At 42.8% G+C, this 18,969-nt stretch overlaps 1 protein-coding gene across 1 annotated transcript; it reads right to left on the bottom strand.

The window, feature by feature from the left end:
- Positions 1 to 1,530: 1,530 nt before the first annotated feature.
- Positions 1,531 to 17,568, bottom strand: THBS1 (thrombospondin 1). The gene is made up of 22 exons (XM_082057651.1): positions 17,432 to 17,568; positions 17,185 to 17,276; positions 15,867 to 16,444; positions 15,228 to 15,303; positions 14,794 to 14,990; positions 14,506 to 14,631; positions 12,862 to 12,955; positions 12,363 to 12,536; positions 11,802 to 11,978; positions 11,306 to 11,479; positions 10,994 to 11,121; positions 10,716 to 10,868; positions 9,971 to 10,189; positions 9,291 to 9,398; positions 8,745 to 8,904; positions 8,264 to 8,382; positions 6,381 to 6,615; positions 5,788 to 6,015; positions 5,360 to 5,631; positions 4,856 to 4,953; positions 4,611 to 4,750; positions 1,531 to 3,919 (listed from the first exon to the last, which is right to left on the bottom strand). The coding sequence occupies exons 2-22, from the start codon at positions 17,249 to 17,251 to the stop codon at positions 3,912 to 3,914; spliced, it is 3,531 nt and encodes a 1,176-aa protein (XP_081913777.1). The 5' UTR covers positions 17,252 to 17,276; positions 17,432 to 17,568; the 3' UTR covers positions 1,531 to 3,911.
- Positions 17,569 to 18,969: the final 1,401 nt, after the last annotated feature.

The raw sequence follows: 18,969 nt of genomic DNA, 5'->3' as shown, positions 1-18,969 counted from the left end.
AAAAATTAAATGATGGCTGTGCTTCCTGGGTTATGTCTAAATTTGAAAATACAAATTTCTCTGTGATACTTGCTTAATTTTATGGATTTTCTATGGAAGGTTTTCTCTTTAAGACTTTTGCTTGCCAAACACTTCTCTAATGAGTTCTCTTCCTCTGCTCATAACTCCACTGAAATATTCATACAACTTTGTGCACTTGCTCATTCTTTCTCTCTTGCGAAAGACAAGAAATAAGAGCTAGAAGTCACCTTGTGGCTATACTAAGATGCTCTCTCCTATCATCTCAGCAGTCCTTTCGAAAATGTATTTATGTTGAAAAGCAACCAATTACCATAATATGGACTTCACTACAAAGTTATGGCAATATCAGTAAAGTACCCTATTGTCATTAAGATGCAGATTTGCTACAGTTATCTCAGTTGTTATCTCCATAGGTTACCAATATCTACAGGTTAAACTACTACACCTCTTGAACCCAGGTTTGATGCAGATAACCACTTGAAAACTTAAGCTACTGTATTTGCATGGGCTCTGAGAAGAGCATGCTAGGGTAAGAAAACATTGCACTCTCCAATAGCATGAAACTCAAAGACTATTTATGTGAAAAAGTTGACCAAGTTACCAATAACACCAGCAGTGGCGTGTATTGGGTGGTACACTCACGTGTCCCACCAGGGAGCTGGGAACAGCATGTATCCTGCAGGCTTCACCTACAGAGTTTTTGCCGTGTGGAGTGCAGCTGTTTTCCATGCTCTTCCCATTTAGTTTTTCTTTGACAGTTGTTTCTTTGGGCAAGTGCGGGCTAGCTTACCTCACCTGTACATCTTGTGTCCCTTTGTATTCATACAGCCCAAGCAACAAGCGGGTGGACTTAACGTATGGGTTAACACAAGGCATAATGGCTTGCCTCTATTATTCTAAGGCATATATCAGCCCTGTTTCAGATATTAAACTGATATAAGTTACACAAATGCATGCAATAAATTAGCATGAAAGTTTGTCTTGGGCTTGGACAAGGTCATTGGAATGGGCTGCCAAGGGTATCTTCCCCCTCATCAGCAACAAGTCTCTTTTTTAAACTCATATCTACATATATCCATATGTAGGTATATCTGTTCATACAGCTGATTTGCTTTATAAATCCAGAGTATCATCTCATACTTCCTGCAAGCACAGCAAAGAGATTTCTCCAGGTAGGAACTTTGTTTGGTTTTCATCATTTTTGACTCTTGGTGTCCCTGGGAGGAAGAGAGTTTGAGACCAGAACTGCAGGACATGTGGTACAGCAGTCCCAGATAAGATCAGACTGTTTACACTGATGGTGCACTCCTATAAGAGACCACCACATCTCTCCCCAGAGAAGTGAGACAGACAATCCTGTCACTAGCGAGGGCAGTGGAAAAGAACAGGTCAAGACTGCCCGGGTCCTGGTGGCAGGAATAGCTGAGCTGTATGTTAGTGTATCAGTGTAGTATATCAGTGTACTACAGAAGTAGTACAAAACATGAATAAAACTCGAGCACCAAGGCATAAATGTAAATGTCCTTGTTGGTTTATTGTTTTTTGTATGTATGTAAGAAGGTTTATTGTACAACTTACACAACTTTAAAATGGAAAATGGTTAAAAATGTTTACAAAAAAGCATGTTCTTAGAAAATTTTGCTAGCATAAACATTGGGAGGAGGGAAGCAAAAAAAAAAAATCTTCAGTGTGCAAACATTTTATAAAAATAGAAATACTAACTCTACAGGTAGCATTTCATGATAAATTATTTAAATAGCATATCTACACAATTATGTGATTAACTATTAAAATGGCAATGAGAAAAATAATTTATAAAAATACAAGCAATGGTATACAAGATGACTGGAAAAAATATAACACAACATTAGAAACTGCATTTGACATTTTTTTTTTTTTCCAACACCATTTCCTTACTGGGAATACATTTTCTGCAAAGAAATTTTGACTATGTACAGCATTAACTTCTTAGTACTACAGTAGCTTTAAAGTTTGTTAGACATTTGAACTCTGCCTAATCCAAAGATTTTTCTCAGTTACACAACAATGAGGTAATATTTGTATGTAAAACTTTCACTGTTTTCATTTATTTTCCTTTTCTGAAGAGACAAGGAAATATTATAGGTATAAGGATGCAGCCCCTTCCATTGGGGAAACCAGTCTTCTGCTAATGTACATCAAGCCCTCTCCCTCTTTTGCAAGATGCTCCTGAAATTCTATCTGGTCCATTAAGAATTCATTTTGTTGCTGCACATTGCTAGTTACAACAATTAGTGTGCAGCAGCACAAACAGCTGGTTTGAACAGTCACTGACTACACTCATCATGATTCTCTCCGCAGGCTCCTCAGGGCAGGAATTCCGGTTTTGTGTCTGTCCCACTGACCAGTGGTCAAGCACCGCAGACACCTCCCAGCACTGAATCACCGCTCCGCTGGTGACTGGCATTCCCTTGTCTCTAGTGCTGCGGACGGGCGACAGGAACTGCCACCATCTACAGGGACTTGCATTTTTGCCATGCAGAACGGCTGCCTGCCAGGCTACCGACTGCCTCGCACAAAGAAAGGAAAAGTCAACGCTGAGCTCAGACTGAGAAAAACAAACATCCCATTCCCCACACCACCACTTTTCCCTGCACCTCAAAGCCTTTGTGGGAAAATTGCTCTTTGTAACAAATACATCACCCCTATCTGCTCCAGACAAGATTTTTTTTTCCCTCTCAACTAAACCCCCTCTAGTTTCAATATAGAACAGAGTTAATAAATAATCTGTATTTACAATCTTACAGTCATAAAGACTTGTAACAATGATTAGGTGGATAGTCTTGACGCATTTCTTGTTACTTTAATCAGTTCCTCAGTTATTATAACATCAAGGATAGGTAAAAATAAATATTTTTTACGTTCAGTATTTTATCTACAGGCCCCTTCCCCTCCCCCTCCAAAGAAGTGAGGGGTTTAAAGCATCTATGGCATGTAGAAAAGGAATGTTTTCATTACTATTGTTTTTGTGCCTTTTTAACCATAAGAAGTGAAGCACGTGCTGGTTTCCTGAAAGTCAGCACAGTGCTGGCTGAGATGGTGGTGCTTTCTGGCACCATATCTGAAAGGAAACATTTAAAGGTAAGAAAGATCTGCATCTAATCAGGAAAAAACAGAATCTAATTGTAAATCCCAGTTCTTCCAAAGCTGGTGTGATCCAGTGTGCCAGTTTTTATCCTCTTTCCCCCTCCCACCATTGTAATCCATTTTAGGATCTCTCTTTTGTCCTGTGTAATAGAGCAGCTGATCTAGCTCACTATCGACAGAGTAAAAGCCTGTGTTTTCATCTGAAAGATATGACATACAGAGCAATAATAATTCCTCCAAGTTAAATGGATGTAAACCAAGGTAGCACAGCCATCATTAAAAAAACTCTTCTCCGCCTTAAAATAAAAAGACTTGGAGTTCACCCTCCCACCCAAAACCCCTTTTCCCCACACAATGAAAGGTCTTCAGTTTAAGTAGTCCATAGCACATCCAAAGATGTTCTTTTTACAAAATGCTACTCCATGGGACCTCCAGTTAGAGAGGCAGTGACACTGCACTGTGATAAACAGCAAACAAATGTCTTTCCTACTGAAAGAAGTGTGCTTGTTCAGTGAAGGATAATTCTCATTTGCAAGACACATTTGTTTCCTTCCACTTCAGCAGAGGTCAGATACCAAGTATGTTTTCACTTTCATTCTCCCAAAAGCATTCTCTTGAGGCAGGTCATGTGTTTCGAGTCCACATTTACACAGAAAGAAGAAAGGAAGGAATAATATAACGGTCCCAGGATTTGTAAGGCTAAACGTTTCAGAAGGTGCAATACCAGCATTTTAAAATAGTCCCTGGATCCAATAACCTTGTGATTATGGATCTGTGAAAAAGAAAAAAAGATACTTAAACTTTTCTGTGTATTAGTATTATGCATGATTATGTCTAAGACATTAATCGCTAGAGACATTTGTAAAGAACACACTGGTAATGAAAACAGAAAGTGTTGAGGTACTCTCTCTTGAGTTAACTTCAGTCTAGCCTATGTAATTGTTAAATAATGAAGTAATAATTTAAGAAGACCGGGGCACCTGGAACTGGTCATACACACTTATCTCCAATGAACTGGAAGAGTGCAACATATGGGCAACCTTCTACTTTGCTTGCTTTTAAGGAAATCAGGTTTCTGTATGTCAGACTGTACTCTCTTGCTTGCTAAAGTCAGTAATTTGTATTTTCACCCTGGACTTCATCAGCTGTGTTGATTCATTCTAGTCAGCATTTTAAAGGAGATTCAAGTTCCAGATATGAAATATCTTAACATGGATTTCAGATACTTTGAAATAACAGTATAGCAATATACTTAGATTTTATACATTTAAACTTCTAACTGTGAAGAATTTATAAAAAAGGTGTCCTCTTTCTGCCTGCAGAACTTGCTTGACATCAAGCCATGAAAGATCATAGATGAACTTTTCCTCTTAGCTCTTATTTCCTGATCCATTCTATTTTTCTTGAGAGCAACTTTCTTGAACCAATTTATATAGATCTCTTAAATACAGTGTCTCCCTTACCTCTGCATTCATATTTAAGATCTGAGAAGAACACCATTTCTTGAGAGAAGACAAACAATCCTAGCCGACCACCAGCATAGGTTTTATCGTAGATTGGTCCCGAGTCTGCCATGATTTTCTTCCCTTCATACATTACAACCCTACAAAGAGACAGTAGGTCAGTCATCTTTGATAAACTTCTGTCAGGTTCTACAGACACCCACTTTCCTTGTGATAGTTACTTAAGATAAAAGGATGATGCTCACCTGATGTAACCAGTCTTTGGTCTATGGCTAAGACGCCATCTGTATGCAGTGAAGTCTTTCCAGCCTATGTGACGAGGGTCATGCCACAAAGTTCTCACCTATGAAAGGATAGTTTTTATTAACCAAAGGGCTATGATAACACAGCTATTATTTTGACATGAAGGTGCCTTGATGATCATGATTAGTAAAGGCTTAAAGTCATTAAGCACTGTAATTTGGTCTTTTGAAATCAACGGTATTTAAATTTACTTTTAAATAGGAAACTACTCCACAATTCCAGAAACAATTGATTCACTGCTGCTGACAAGCCTGTCTGCAGCATACAATCCTGTTAATTTTATACAATATTTTGCATGACTGGGGATCATTACAAAGTTACTGGTCTTGCCAAGAAAACCATGCCAATCTGATCAGCGTGTGCAGAGCCCCTGTAAGTGTCTAACTTGTTGGAAAAACAGCCCGCTTTACAGTGCACAGAGTAGGTAATCCAAGTGCCACTCTTACCTGGCCAGGAGTGTTGCCTGTGTGCCACAGAGCATTACGAAGGTGTTCTCCTGGACCAGTGGTAGAATTCACAACTTTGATGGAGAGACCTGAGTAGCCTTGAGCTTTGGTTGGTGTGGAGTCCCAGTAAGACTGAGTGATCTGCTTCCACATGACAACATAGAAACGACTGCTAGATTGGTAGCCAAATACAAAGCCAGCATAATCGTCATCCCTCTCTGTATTGATGAAGAAGGTGCCACTGAAGTCCACAGCATTGAATTCATCAAAACCTGAGAGGGGGCATTAAAGGAGAAAATTTTAGGCACGGTTCTTTTGTGGTTATTAAACAATTCCTTCATAGTGCCTCAGGTTCTCCCCTCCCCCCAACCTTAACCAACAAACAAGCAACAGTGTAATTCCTGTTAGAGTTAAAATTTTTCGCTTACCGACTGCAAGGCCAGGGTCACAGTTGACTGTCTGAACCAGTTCTTTGCCCTGATGACGAACCACCCAGTTTGGATCATTTTGGGATGTTCCTTTGGGATCCAGGGGAATCATCTGGAATTTTCGGAAATCAGTTTCACTAATGTCCACATTTTCAGGGCAGATATCGTCAATGTCTGGCACACTGTCTTGGTCAAAGTCATCTTTGCAAGCATCTCCACGTCCATCACCTGCAGGACACAAGTAATTTCACCATTATATCACTGTTGTTTGCTTCCAAATCTCACAACTTGGAGTTGAAATCTTAATTGCAGATCTCTGACTGCCCAGGTCCTGGATCAGGCACTACAGAAACCACAACAGCTACTGTATAATATGCCCTTTTATTCCAGCTGCTGATAGTAACTCAGGAACAAGTTGAATATGTGGCCATTTTTACATTGTTTTTTTTACACCTGAGGAGCACTATAACAACAGTACAGACAATTATTTTTGTTACTTAAAAGTTTTTTTCCTATCCTAAATAGTGTCAAAAAATATAGCAAACTATTGGAAGATGCTCTTAAAAACATTACTATAATACTGGCCACCTTACCATCAGAATCAGCTTGATCTGGGTTGGCAACCAATCTGCAGTTATCTTTGTCATCTGGGATACCATCATTGTCATCATCATGGTCACAGGCGTCACCTTTTCCATCCTTATCATGGTCAGCTTGATTGGCATTGGGCACATAGGGGCAGTTATCAAGATTATTTTGATGGCCATCTTCATCTATATCCTGGTTATTGTCGCACTGATCACCTATGAGGTCAGAATCAGTGTCTTCCTAAGAAAAAAAACACCAAAACAAACATTTAAAAAACCCAGTTAAAAGAAGTCCAAAATGCGAGCCTTAATAGCTAGAATTAATTGGGATTTCTGCTTGCTTTAGCAAGAGCAAAGAGGGATGTAGTGAAGTATGAGGATTAATACACATTTACTTAGCTCTGCCTGTGTTAACTGCTTTGGGGGCTGCTTTAGTGTTGCCCTGGGTTTAGCTTGGATCCACAGCAGCAGAAAAAGAGTGGTGATCAGCTTCTCCCATCTGTCAAGTGACTCTTCTGTCACTAGTCTACCAGACCAGACACAGGGTCCTTTACCTCTCACCTTCTCTAGCAACTCCCTGGTTCCAAGGGCCAGATAAGGGAAATGCTACCCTGTACTTAGCCAGTAGAGACTCTAACATTGAAATATAGTCTACCAAGTCTTGATTTTACAGCTACCACACCATACCATAATTTTCTTCACCATAAAAGCGTTAATGCTTTTGATGCTCCCTGACTCAGTCAAGACAATTATTCCTTTAGTGGCCAAAGATCGCATGAACTACTGTTCTCTCTGCTCATGTATTTTAGCCAGCCATTTGTTCAGGCAGCTTCTGAAATAAGAAAAACAATCCAGTCATCCCTAAAGCTGCCCCAAGGCTTAGTCTAGTAGTCTTGTCATCACTGGTGGATGGCCCTGGTGTTGGTGTAGGCAGAAGGCATACCACTCAGCTTCAATGAAATCTACTATCTTCACTTCTAGAACTTTATTAGAAAAGTGTTTGAGAACCTTTAGAGAATTACATTAAGATTTCAAAGTGTTAAGAGAAACATTGCCTGTAAATCATGGAGAAGAAAGTAGAAAGGATCTTCAGGTGCTTTCCATCCTAAGGTGGGGAAGTAGTAAAGCAAGATACAAAGACTAAGACATTTTATATTACCTGTTTAAATTCTTCAAGTAACACTTATTTTAGGCTACATGACCATACTACACTAGATTCCACTAATTTGCAACTGCTTTTCTAACCTTTCAAACATTCCAGTTATGTCCCTGAAGCTATTAAACTTAAAGCCTGTACCATCCCGTCAAAGCTGTATCTACCTCTGCCTTCAGACATTTTTGAACAAGCAATTTGTGAGTCTGGATTCCACCCAGATTTTGTGAAGGAGAGTTTTTCAAGTGTCAGAATACACCTCTTCCTTGGAAAAAAGCAACCTGTGCTGCATTCAGTTTACCAGTAGAAATGTTATTTTGAAATGCAGCTGTTTCAGACTTAAGGACAAAGCTTAAAGTGCAACTTTGTGTTTAAGTGAACACATCACCGTAGGCTATGAACAGTGTAGTTCCTACCTACCTAGATTTCATACAATGCTCCCAGGACTTTCATATCCTTACTATGAGAATCACTTCAACTGACAAACCTACAAAATGTTTAGGAGACTAGTACACGCAGTAGTCTCCAAGATCTTCACTAGAGTTACTTTTCAGAAAATACCTAATGGCTGTTTGAACTGTGAGGTCGTGTTATTTGATACAGGCATCATCTGGCAAATTAATAAGAATGATTGGTGACAAGTCAAAAGAAAGCTGTAACCTGTTCAAATATTTTCTACAATATACTATACTTTTAATAGCATCCATCTTCTATTGATATAATGCAAATCCCCTACCTGGTCAGGATTGTGTTCCAGAGGACAGTTATCACATTGATCTCCAACACCATCCAAGTCTGTATCCCTCTGGTCTACATTGTAGACATATTGGCAGTTGTCCATTTCATTAAGGACCCCTGAAAAATTAAGGAGAGTTCATGAACATAAGTCAAACATCTAAATACTGCGAAGGACTGTATAAAGCCACACACTTTTAAAAAAATTTCTGAAAGCATTTTGAGCAGCTTTTGAAAGCTTTGCACCTTGACTCATCACTAGCTCTGCCAAACTGTGCCCAAAGTGCACAGGGAATTTCCATTAGCTATAACTGCTACTTTAGTAGTCTTTGCGTCCTGAAACCACCAGACAAAAAACAACCAAACAACACCTTTTGTGTGTTCAAGGATGAAATTCTGGTGGGAAATCAGTGGTACATTTGGTATAATTGATCAACCCATGATTAGAAAACCATCTAAAGGAGTGATTAGAGGCCACCTACCATCTCCATCAATATCGACCGCACATGCATCTCCTTCTCCGTTGTTGTCAGTGTCTGTTTGATCAGGGTTGTGATTGTAGGGGCAGTTATCACAGCGGTCACCCACTTCATCCCTGTCATAGTCATACTGCTGTGGGTTGTAGATGAATGGACAGTTGTCCTGCAAGAGCAAGAAAGAAGTCAAGCTTTGAAAAGCATTAAATTAAAGCTTTAACCAGATTCTGCTTATGCTTGTACCACTATATGAAAGGAGAAATGAAAGGCAGAAAAGTGTTAAAACTAGGAAGCTTTCATCTCAAAATGCCCCATTGCCTGCACAAGTCTAAGAATGACCAAATAAAGATTAAGATTCACTTACAAAGCTCAGTCAGCTGCAGAACATTTGTCTGCATAGTTATGCATATCTAAAGGCTTTTAGGATAGCTGTCAGTGCCAGAAATTTCCTATGGTTCTCTCTTAATCTTAAGGTCAGAAGCTAGACCCCAGCCTTAGGAAGGGGAATGGGAGAGCTACATTCTCAAAAGCTGTTCTTTTGTGTTATCTTACCCGGTCATCAGGAATACCATCATCATCGTCATCATTGTCACAGGCATCACCAATCCCATCCTTATCATAGTCTTCCTGCCCAGAGTTGGGCAGATTAGGACAGTTATCCTAGAAAGGGCAAAGCAAACACGTTTACTCCTGGCATGATTACAATAGGGTTTTAAGCAGGTAAAATCTAATTGTTGGGCAAAATCATAACACCTCAGTCAGATAGGTGTTATCTTACTGCAGCTCTCTCAATTTTATCTAGTCACTACTTTGAGGGTGTGTGTTGGAAAGCCACATAATTTAAACCATTTTTAAAACAAAGATTTGGCTCCTTTTGAGAATCTTACCCCTGTTTTCTCCCCTAGAAGCAGATATTATGTCAGGGTAAAGCTGATATAAGTATAGCCTAAACTAGATTATTTCTAGAATATTTATAACAAACATTCATAATTGTGTCAGGCTTCATTTTTTACCCATATTGCTAGAATATCTAAATCAATAGCAAGGACCTCCTAGCAAAACCTTGACAATGGTGTACATACACACAAGGGTATTTTACCAGATTTATTTGCAGAGAGGATAGCTTAATAGCACTAATTAGATAGAGACTCACTTTATATCTCAAACAAAGTATTTTGTATATTTCTCAGCTAGGCTGTAATAATGGTAGATAGAAAAATGGGTAAACTTACTTTTTTACAGTGGTAAGTGGCATTGGCAACACAAACAAGATTCTCATTTGGCCATCCATCCAAGTCAGTATCTTCTCCACAGATTATGCCATTGCCAGCATAGCCTGGTTTACATTCACAGCGATACATGGGATCACTGAAGTGCCCAAGGTAATTGCATTTGGCATTCTTGTTGCAATCATGTGTTCCATCTGTGCATGGATTACGTGGCTTGCAGACCTAGGGAGACCACACAGAAATTAAATTCACTGGAAACATCTTTTTATCCCTCGCTTTTCCCCAGAGATTCAAATAAAATATGGAGAATACATGCTTGATTTAATCAGATCCTTCAATCAGACAAAAAAAAAAAAAAAAAGGAAAAACCTCATACATTACTTTGTTCCACTCTCCAACTCCAGTAGCAGTCTTGGCACTTATTTTTCTTGTTCAAACTGTATTTATCTTCAAATGGAACTAATCACTAAAATACCTCTAAGGCACATATTGTTGGATCATAAGTGAATACTGATTGAATTACTCTCCTAAAATAATGTATAACATCTGAACCTGCCATAGTTGATTTTTTAAAACTCATTTTGAACTCCAGTAGAAATCACTTAATGCTCCACCTATTCTGAATCACAGAGGATGGTGTTTCGTTAAATGTACCATGTTCTTCTTCCCTGAAATGCATAGACGCTTTCTGTTGTCTAGAAGCCTTCTAAGATTTCATAACCCAGAGCAGTTCTCAAGCTGACAATACCTGTTTATTAGCCGTGGCATCCTCAACACTGCGACCAAATGGTTGTGTCCCAGTGAAACGTGGTGGACAAGGCAGACAGTTGTACCCAGGGTCAGTGTTCTCACATCTGTGCACTCCATTGAAGACAAAGCAGGCATCAGGAACCTCTTTGCACTGAAATGCAAGAGTTTGAGATAAAGGAGAACAACAGTTAGTGTTATAACACACCGGGATTTTATTCTCTTAGGATTCGTATTTTCTTTCACTACCTTTCAAGAGCCAAACTCTAGTTTTCTTACCTCATCAATATCTTGGCAGTGGACACCATCACCATGGTAGCCAGCAGGACAGTCACCACACTTCCAGGAGCCATCAGGGGAGCTGGTACATGTAGTCCCCGCAAAGCAGGGATTGGACAGACACCCATCTGAGAAACAAAGGAGAGAGCATCAAGATGATGGACACTTACCATGGTGCTACACTACTGTACTTGGCTGATATGCTGGTTTAAAATATTGGTAACTTGTGTTTTACAGACTTATGCCAATTTTTTTAATCAGTATTTTCAAGATTGTTCATGACTTCAGATGTTTGAGAAAATGGATACTCACCAATTGGACAGTCCTGTTTGTTGCAGACCTGAGTGCCTTTAGCTTCACCTACACAAGTCTTCCCACCATACTGAGGCTCAGGATTATTGCAGAGACGGCTACGTTTTTGCAGTCCTCCTCCACATGTCACTGTGCAAGCATCCCACGGAGACCATGGTCCCCAGTTGCCATTAACTAAAGGAAGAGGGAAGGTAGAAGAGACGTATAGCTTTAAATTTGGTGGTACAAATAGTATCTATCTGACTAACAACTATTACTTTTATAGTAAGAGCACTTCAGACATAAATGACAGAATTAATGGACTCCATGGAAGAGTTATAGAAAACAGTTTAGTTTCATCTAAACAGATCAGTTTCATCTGAAACTATCCTTGAGGTTTCACCTAGCCCACATCTAAGTTTAAAGAGAGAGGATTACTAGAAAGATTATATAGCAACTACTCAGGAAGTTCACCGTTTAAGCTACCAAATAGTAGTTACCACCTGGACACACTTACTTGGGCAAGGATCTTTCTGGCAGGATTTGTTTTCTCTTGCCTCACCCTCACAAGGTTTGCCATTCAGCTGTGGTACTGGAGAGTTGCAGAGACGAATTCTAGTGATAATGCCGGTGCCACAAGTGACAGAACATGATGACCATGGTGACCAGTGACTCCAGCCACCATCTTGTTTAACTACAAGAGAGAGACATCTGTTATCGATAGAGTTTCTGAAGAACAGACTTCAGCTGCACAGCACCTAGGACATAGCCAACATGAGAACTGTGCAAAGACTCCACATACATCAGATAGCCTCAGCATCGTCACAGCTCAAGTTGTTTTGTCACTAAAGAAACTGCATATCTAAACTGGCCTCAAATCTCCTGGAAGCAGTGCCCAAATAGGCCTATTTACTGCATTAACTATCTGCTCCCCTCTAACTAATTAACACAAGTTCTTAAAGCTAGAAGTCAGGGCTCCATCCCATTGACAGGGCTACATGGGAATTTTTGGTGTTAACATTAAGCCAACAAAAGCAGCCTCTGTTTTATTACTGGTGTGAGCAGATGAAGTACTTACATCTCTTATCGCACTCCTGAAGGTGGCATGTCCGAGTCTGTACAGAAGACCCTTCACAGCGGTTATTGAGACTGTCACAGGATCGGCCTCTCTGCTGAATCCCATTCCCACAGGTCACAGAACATGAAGTCCATTCAGACCACGGAGACCATCCATCATCTGCATAGTCGCTAGCTGCAGAGGGATATCGCTCCAAATAAGAATCCAAGTATGCATTTTTCTATAGTCTTTTCTCCCCCCGCCCCCTCCACCAAAAAGGACACAACTGTCCCCAAAAGCCACATAAATCTTCCTTTCTTGTACAAGATAAAGGCCACAAACTCAAAAGTTTCATTGCTTACATGCATCACTTAAGTGATTAACCTCAAAGAGGCATTCAGGCTAAACTTACACCAGTGATGCAAGGTTATATCCAGTTGTGGCACACTTTAGAGCAGCCTGTGTCTATCTAGATGAAAACAAATGCTATAGAAACATGAAGGTATTGTTAAGTACTTACGCCAGCATCGGGGGCAGCACTCCCCATCAGGCACAGTGGCATTGGAACAAGGCATGAGAGGACAGGACACTTTCCGGCATATAGTGGCGGAGTTCTATAAAGAATTGTGAGAACCACAATAAGCAAGTGGAATGTAAACGACGTCTGGAGCCTGGTTAAGTGATAAAGAGATCTTTTTGCAGCACTTAAAGACTCAATAGCACATCTAAAACAGACACTCTTGTATTTAGAGCTAATACAACTCAAGGCTACTCCCGGGTATTTTTAGTCAAACTTGATCTCATTCAAATTTTTACCCATTATTTTTCAGTCAAGAGCAGAAGTATTGGTTTTGCACAAGTTGATCAAGAGTAGCTACCAGATGCTGGCCAGACTAAAAGACTATCATGTGATACCCAAAGTATAAGGTCAGACTTCAAGGGAATGAAACAAGAATGAGAAGCCAAATTTCAGTTAATATGGATTTAAGCTGATTATATGGTAAAGATAAAATGAGTTTAGTGGACTCTGCTCAAAAGCCATGAAATCTATAACTTATACTTAGAGGTCTTTGATCTTTAAGCCAAGCAGGCAGGGTAAGAACACCCACCTCCAATCTCAATGAGAGCTAAAGGGCAGCCTGGAGTTTTGCTTCTTGAAGGTAGCAGCTTGGTTAGGACACTCATGATTACTATTTTAATCTCCCCAAGCAAAAGACTACATTAAGGTAATTACAGTTAACATTGAGTAAGAGGGTTGGTTGGAAAGAGGCAAACACAGAAGTCACAGTATCATTTGCTGACTACAAGACAAAAAAACCCAACAAAATGTAGAGACCTATAAAAGCAAAAGCAGGTCTTGGTGAGGTGCTATGGATTGCACATGTACAAATACTCAGCCTTTAGTTTGTAAGCAGCAGCAGGCTACTTAACCCATTCTTGCAGACTGGTACTCCAAGATGCTTTTATTAACGTATGCTTATAATTAAAGGGAACAAGCAAAGAGTTTAAAGAAACTCTGAAACACAAAACTGTATGTTTTGGTGTGCTTTTACGACCTTTCACAGAAGCAAAACTCAAAGCATAAATATCTTGCCAGGTGATCCTGGGATTTAAACAGCTAAACTGAAATCTGGAAGGGATTGCTGCTCCATATAATCTGTAACAACTAATAGGACACAGCTAGAAGCAGATGTTAGACAAAGAAACACCTTTAAGTTTAAGAGCCTTTACTGAGCACTAGAATGTCTTTTCCTACTAAGCCAGCAGGAGGTTCAGTGAGGACAAAGTGAATCCCAAGTATTCCAGGAAGGAAAGCTGATAGTACTATAAATTTGTTCTATTGATGCTGACTTCCAGTTTACTTATGAGTTTATATAAAGAGTACAGGCATTCCCCAAAACAAGGAACTAAACGTGCATTAACAGCTGTATCAGAGTGATACTTTATATAGCTTTATACAGCTGTTGATGCACTGCTGATATAACACTGTATGAAAGCTGCCTTTATTCCAGAGATGTAGTAGGATGAAATAAACTAAATAATTCTCTGGATACTTTAGTATGCTCAGTCCAGTGTAGGATTCACTCTAACAAATAATGTAATTTAGAAAAACTTCAGCTCATTAACTTATATACAGAGGATTTATGAATGTAAGGAATCTTACCTGACAGGTGCATTCAGTGCAGCTGTCAATGGTCCACTCTTCTTTATTTTTGTGCAAGATTCCATTATGAATGCATACTCCAGGAGTGATCTGGACCACTTTGGCAATGAGTTCATTTTCTTCAGTCTTGCAGGGGGAGAGAAGATATTTAGAAGTTAATACAGAAAACACCCTTTTCCACAACAGTCATAAAGTTGTTACTGTTTATCCAGGTTGTCAATGTACAGGTTTTAATTCATTCACTAACTGCCAGTTATGAAAGGTATAATGAATTTAACCAACACTCACCACTTTGCGAACTCTGTCTTGAAGTGTTGTAACCATGGACCGGAGCCCTTGCAGTTCCACAAACATATTTGTTAGTTCATCACAGGAAAAACCACAGACTGCTTGGATGTCCTTTGTTTTATGGCCAATGTAATTAGTGCGGATAGCTGGGCTGGAACCATTGATAGGGTTGTCCAAAGTAATGATTGCATTAGTGGCTAAAAGACAAAAGCATAAAGTAAATGCATTTTTTACCATGTGCATTTATCATTCCAGGGTAACACCTGCTAAGCAGCTGCCACCAGCTTCATTAGGGTGCCTGCAGAATCTTATTTCTTACGCAATATGGATTTGCGTGTCAGCATACCTCTGAGTTCTGTTTCAACTTGTCTTTCTAAGGTAATGAGGAATCTTATTTTTAATAGGTCATTGGATTCAAGAGATTGCAAACTTACAGCTGGAGCAGCCTTTGTTCCTCAGGATAGTTTCCAGAGTTGTTCCAAACACAAACCGCACATTCTGCAGCAGTCCCTGTGGACAGAGGAAGAATTACAGCTACTTGCAGTGACTGCAAGGGAAAGGGGTTCAGCTTGCATGGAGAGAGCTTGTAGGCATTTAAGGTCACATAAGATCATGAAAAGTCATTGCATGACAGACAGATGGCAAAATGAAATATGTTGCTCTATTCTCCTTAATGATAACAAGCCCTGTTTCCTAACATTCTCATCCTTGACCACAAGGACCTGGCAACTCTCCAGGCAGGAAGGGAAAAAACCATGAATTCCTGAATCTCATATAGGAAGCTGAGCAATGAAGCTACAACTATGTGTCTGGAAGCTTCAGTGCCTTCTTATTGCTGCAGAAAGTTCTATCCCTGCAAATCTGATGCTTCACCCTTCAGACTCCATTATTAAGTTTAGAAGTTTAGTAGATTTAGAAGTGGTCCATATCAGATGTACACAAATGAGACAGCGGTGGAACCCTTTCTCCCTATTACCCATGTCTTTGTAGCTTTTTAGGCTGGTTGAGCAGCTAACGCAACTTCAAGGCAGATGACTGACAACACAAGGAAAAAACATAAGTGAAAGTCTTACCTGGAAGTTGTCATTGACTCCTCCTTTGGCAATACGGAGCCTGGCACTGCTGGCCAGGTCCCTAGTGAAAATGCTCTGGATGGGGATGTCCAGTTCAGCATTCTCCATTTTCTCACACCCCACATAGAGCTGAGCCCGGTCCTCCTGCACAAACAAGGTGATGTTCTTCCAGTGTCCTGTAGCCAGCAAGGCATCCTCTACTGACACTAACTGCTGCTTGCCATCACCAGAAAGACTCAGGTCCAGGGTGCCTGCCTTGCCATTTGATACTAGACTGAAGACATGGCCAGAGCCATCCTTCTGCTCCACAGACAGCAGCGTGCCTCTACTCTTCTTGGCTTGCCGAAGATTGGCCAGGAGAATGAAGCCCTTCTCAGCATGGATGGCATCTAATAAGTCTTGGAACTTGGAGTCAGGGACAGCAGGAATGCGACTGGCATCTTCAATGCGGTAAGCAGGGCTTGAGGGTTCTGGTCCCTTCACCAGGTGCACCCCGGGTGCCCGGCGCCCAGCTCCCTTCCGGATGAAACCGATGAGCTCAAAGAGATCGAAGACACTGTTATCATCACTCCTGGACTCTGCAGGGAGACCAGAACAAGCATCATGAGCAAGAGAAAAAGAAGAGTCTGAGCAGATACATTTCTCCCAAGATTGCTTAACATACTGGCTTGTGGCGCACACCACGCAAGGCACAGCGCCTCGTGTAAGAGCGCGGCCAGTAGCTCCGGTGGTTCAGCAGTCCCACCAGAAGCTGCTGAGTGGCAGCACATGTGCATTCTTGTACAGGAGCCAGTCGGCACAGGAGTGCCAGGTACCCACTAACTGACACACAAAGGTAGCTGCCGTTCTAGCACCTCGTCGGACTCCAGCAGAGTAGAGATAGACATCAGGAGTCCAGACTGCCATATTCCCATGCTTGAATAGAGCAAAGTGAGCTGGCTTACTCCAGCTGGGCAACAGCAAACACAGTAACAGCTTCACTATAGCACCATGACAGCAGCCTACTGCCCCATTCTTTCTTCAGCCAGCCCCTACATTGCCTTCCCCTTTCCTGTGCCCAACACAGAAGTGGACAAGCTATGTGCTCAAGACCTGGAGACTATGTTTCTCTTTCTGCAAGTTACACAAATGCCACACCAGAGATAGTCTCCTGTCCCCAACCAGATGATGCTCAGGTTAAAAAGCTTTTGTTCACTGAAAGCTTTGGAGCTCTTCACCAAGCACAAGTTCACTGCCCACATCAAGAAGTGTTGTTTTGTTTGTTTGGTTTTTTCTCCTTCCCTGACCGCTCCGAGTATCAGCACAGAGCTGCGCTTACCTGCGGTGCGCTTGGTCTCCGAGACGCTGAGCATGAGGAGGAGAAAGAGAACAGTCAATGGCCCCATGGCAAAGGTCTTTCTCTGAACCAGCCTAGGGACAGACAGAAGGAAGAAGGTCACGTACCGCCCAGCGCACCGACCCCATCGTTCCCCGCCGGCAGGACGGCTGTGCAGCGGGGACGGGGCAGTTGACCCCCACTCCCCGCAGGGGACAGCGAGCGCGGCGGGAGCCTCTTCAGCACTTACCTCCGGAGAGAGCGATGCGGGCGGGCAGGGCCGGCCTCCCACACCTCCGGCTACCGGCGACTAATATCCCGGGGCGGCGCTGGCTGTCGGGCGGAGCGGCGGCTCCGGGCGAGGCTGCGGGCAGCACGAGCGCTCCAGGGCACTGCCGGCACCCGCCGCCGCGCGCGCCTTTAAAGGGTGGCTCGCATTCCTGGGCGCGCGGCGGGCCAATCAGCGGCGGCGGGGCAGGAAGCGGGAGGCGGGCGCCGGTGGCTCCGCGGCCAGAGACAACTTTCCACAGGGGCGGGACGGGACGGGACGGGGCTGCTGCGGGTCCCGCTGCGCCCCGCTGGCTGGGGAGCGGGCGGCAGCGCCGCTTGGGGGCGCCCCGCGAGCTCGTACAGCGCTTGTCTGGCGGAGCCCGTCGGCCGCCCTCCGGCCCCGCGCTGGCGCCTTCCCCGACAGCAGCGGGGAGCCGCGGCGAGGCCGTCAGGGGTCCTGGACCCCCGAACCCGCGGTGAACCGCGCCTGGCACCCGCTCCGCGCCTGTCCCGCTGCCCGCCCGGCGTCCCAGCCCTGCCCTCCGGCCCCTTGGCTCCTGGCCGCTCGTACTGGCCCCAGACCCGCGCAGCGGCGTCAGCCTGTCCGGCCCTCGCTGTGCCCGCCAGCCGGCCGTGCCCCTGCAGCCGGCGGGCACCCCGGAGCCGCGCTGCGGGGGCGGACCCGGCGCAGGTGTCCGCCGGCCGGCGGGGCGCAGGGAGCTTGTGCCCAACGCCGCTGCCTCCGGCTGCCCCGAGTCACTTAGCGAAAGCAATCTTCACTTAATTAACTTAATTAGCTTAATTAGAAGTTGCTCTTCTGGCCTAGTGGTGACAACGCACAGCACACGAGACATTGGGCCCACGAAAGGGAGAATAACATAAATTCGTGTTAGCTCGTTGTGTCCAGTCTTGGGAAGGGCACGGGGCGGGTGTGGGGGAAGAGAGGGTTTGGGGATAGGGGAGCCTGGCACCTTCTCCTTCCCACCCCACTTCTCCTGGTCACTGGGGAATGGTGCATGGGGATGACCCTCGGTTAAGGACTTCCTCACGGAATGAAGTGACTAACGCTGTTCTGCTGCTGAGAATCTCCAGCAGCAGCTTTGTTTAATGAACAAAATGATTAATGCTACTTCAGCCAAGAATTTCCCACGTAATCCGATTTCAGGTAAGAGGAAAGCTTCTAAAGGTTAAAAAGGCAGGTTCTCTACGTCATGTCGTACTCTGTGTGACCAAAAGTAACTTGAGTGTGTCAAACAACTTTGAAGTAATCAAATTCCAAAAATGGTTAATTCCTCTGCATTCCCCGGCCTTTGTATGCTTGGCATGTGCTCCTGTGGAAAGCCGAGTGTCAGCGAATGAGAAGGCTCTCGTCAGGCGATTGCGTGTGTGGGGAGGGAAAATCGGAGTGAGCTTGGCAACCCCAAGCAGTGACTGAGTTGGACTCTAAACTGAACTTTGTAAAACACATCAGGCAATTGGACTGGCTAATGTATGAGAAGGTGTTACTGCTCTGCAGAT

The sequence above is a fragment of the Streptopelia decaocto genome, assembly GCF_964273445.1.
Source record: "Streptopelia decaocto genome assembly, chromosome: 7".
In the NCBI taxonomy this organism is placed as follows: Eukaryota; Metazoa; Chordata; class Aves; order Columbiformes; family Columbidae; genus Streptopelia; species Streptopelia decaocto.
Note: the sequence above shows the minus strand (reverse complement) of the source record. Positions and strands in the feature narration are given on the sequence as shown.

Coding starts and splice junctions, on each gene's coding strand:
- THBS1 (XM_082057651.1), bottom strand. CDS start 17,251: ATGGGGCCATTGACTGTTCTCTTTCTCCTCCTCATGCTCAGCGTCTCG. Junction 11,122..11,305: donor CAAACAGGACTGTCCAATTG/GTGAGTATCCAT, acceptor TTTGTTTCTCAG/ATGGGTGTCTGTCCAATCCC. Junction 6,616..8,263: donor TGGAACACAATCCTGACCAG/GTAGGGGATTTG, acceptor TTTTTTTCTTAG/GAAGACACTGATTCTGACCT.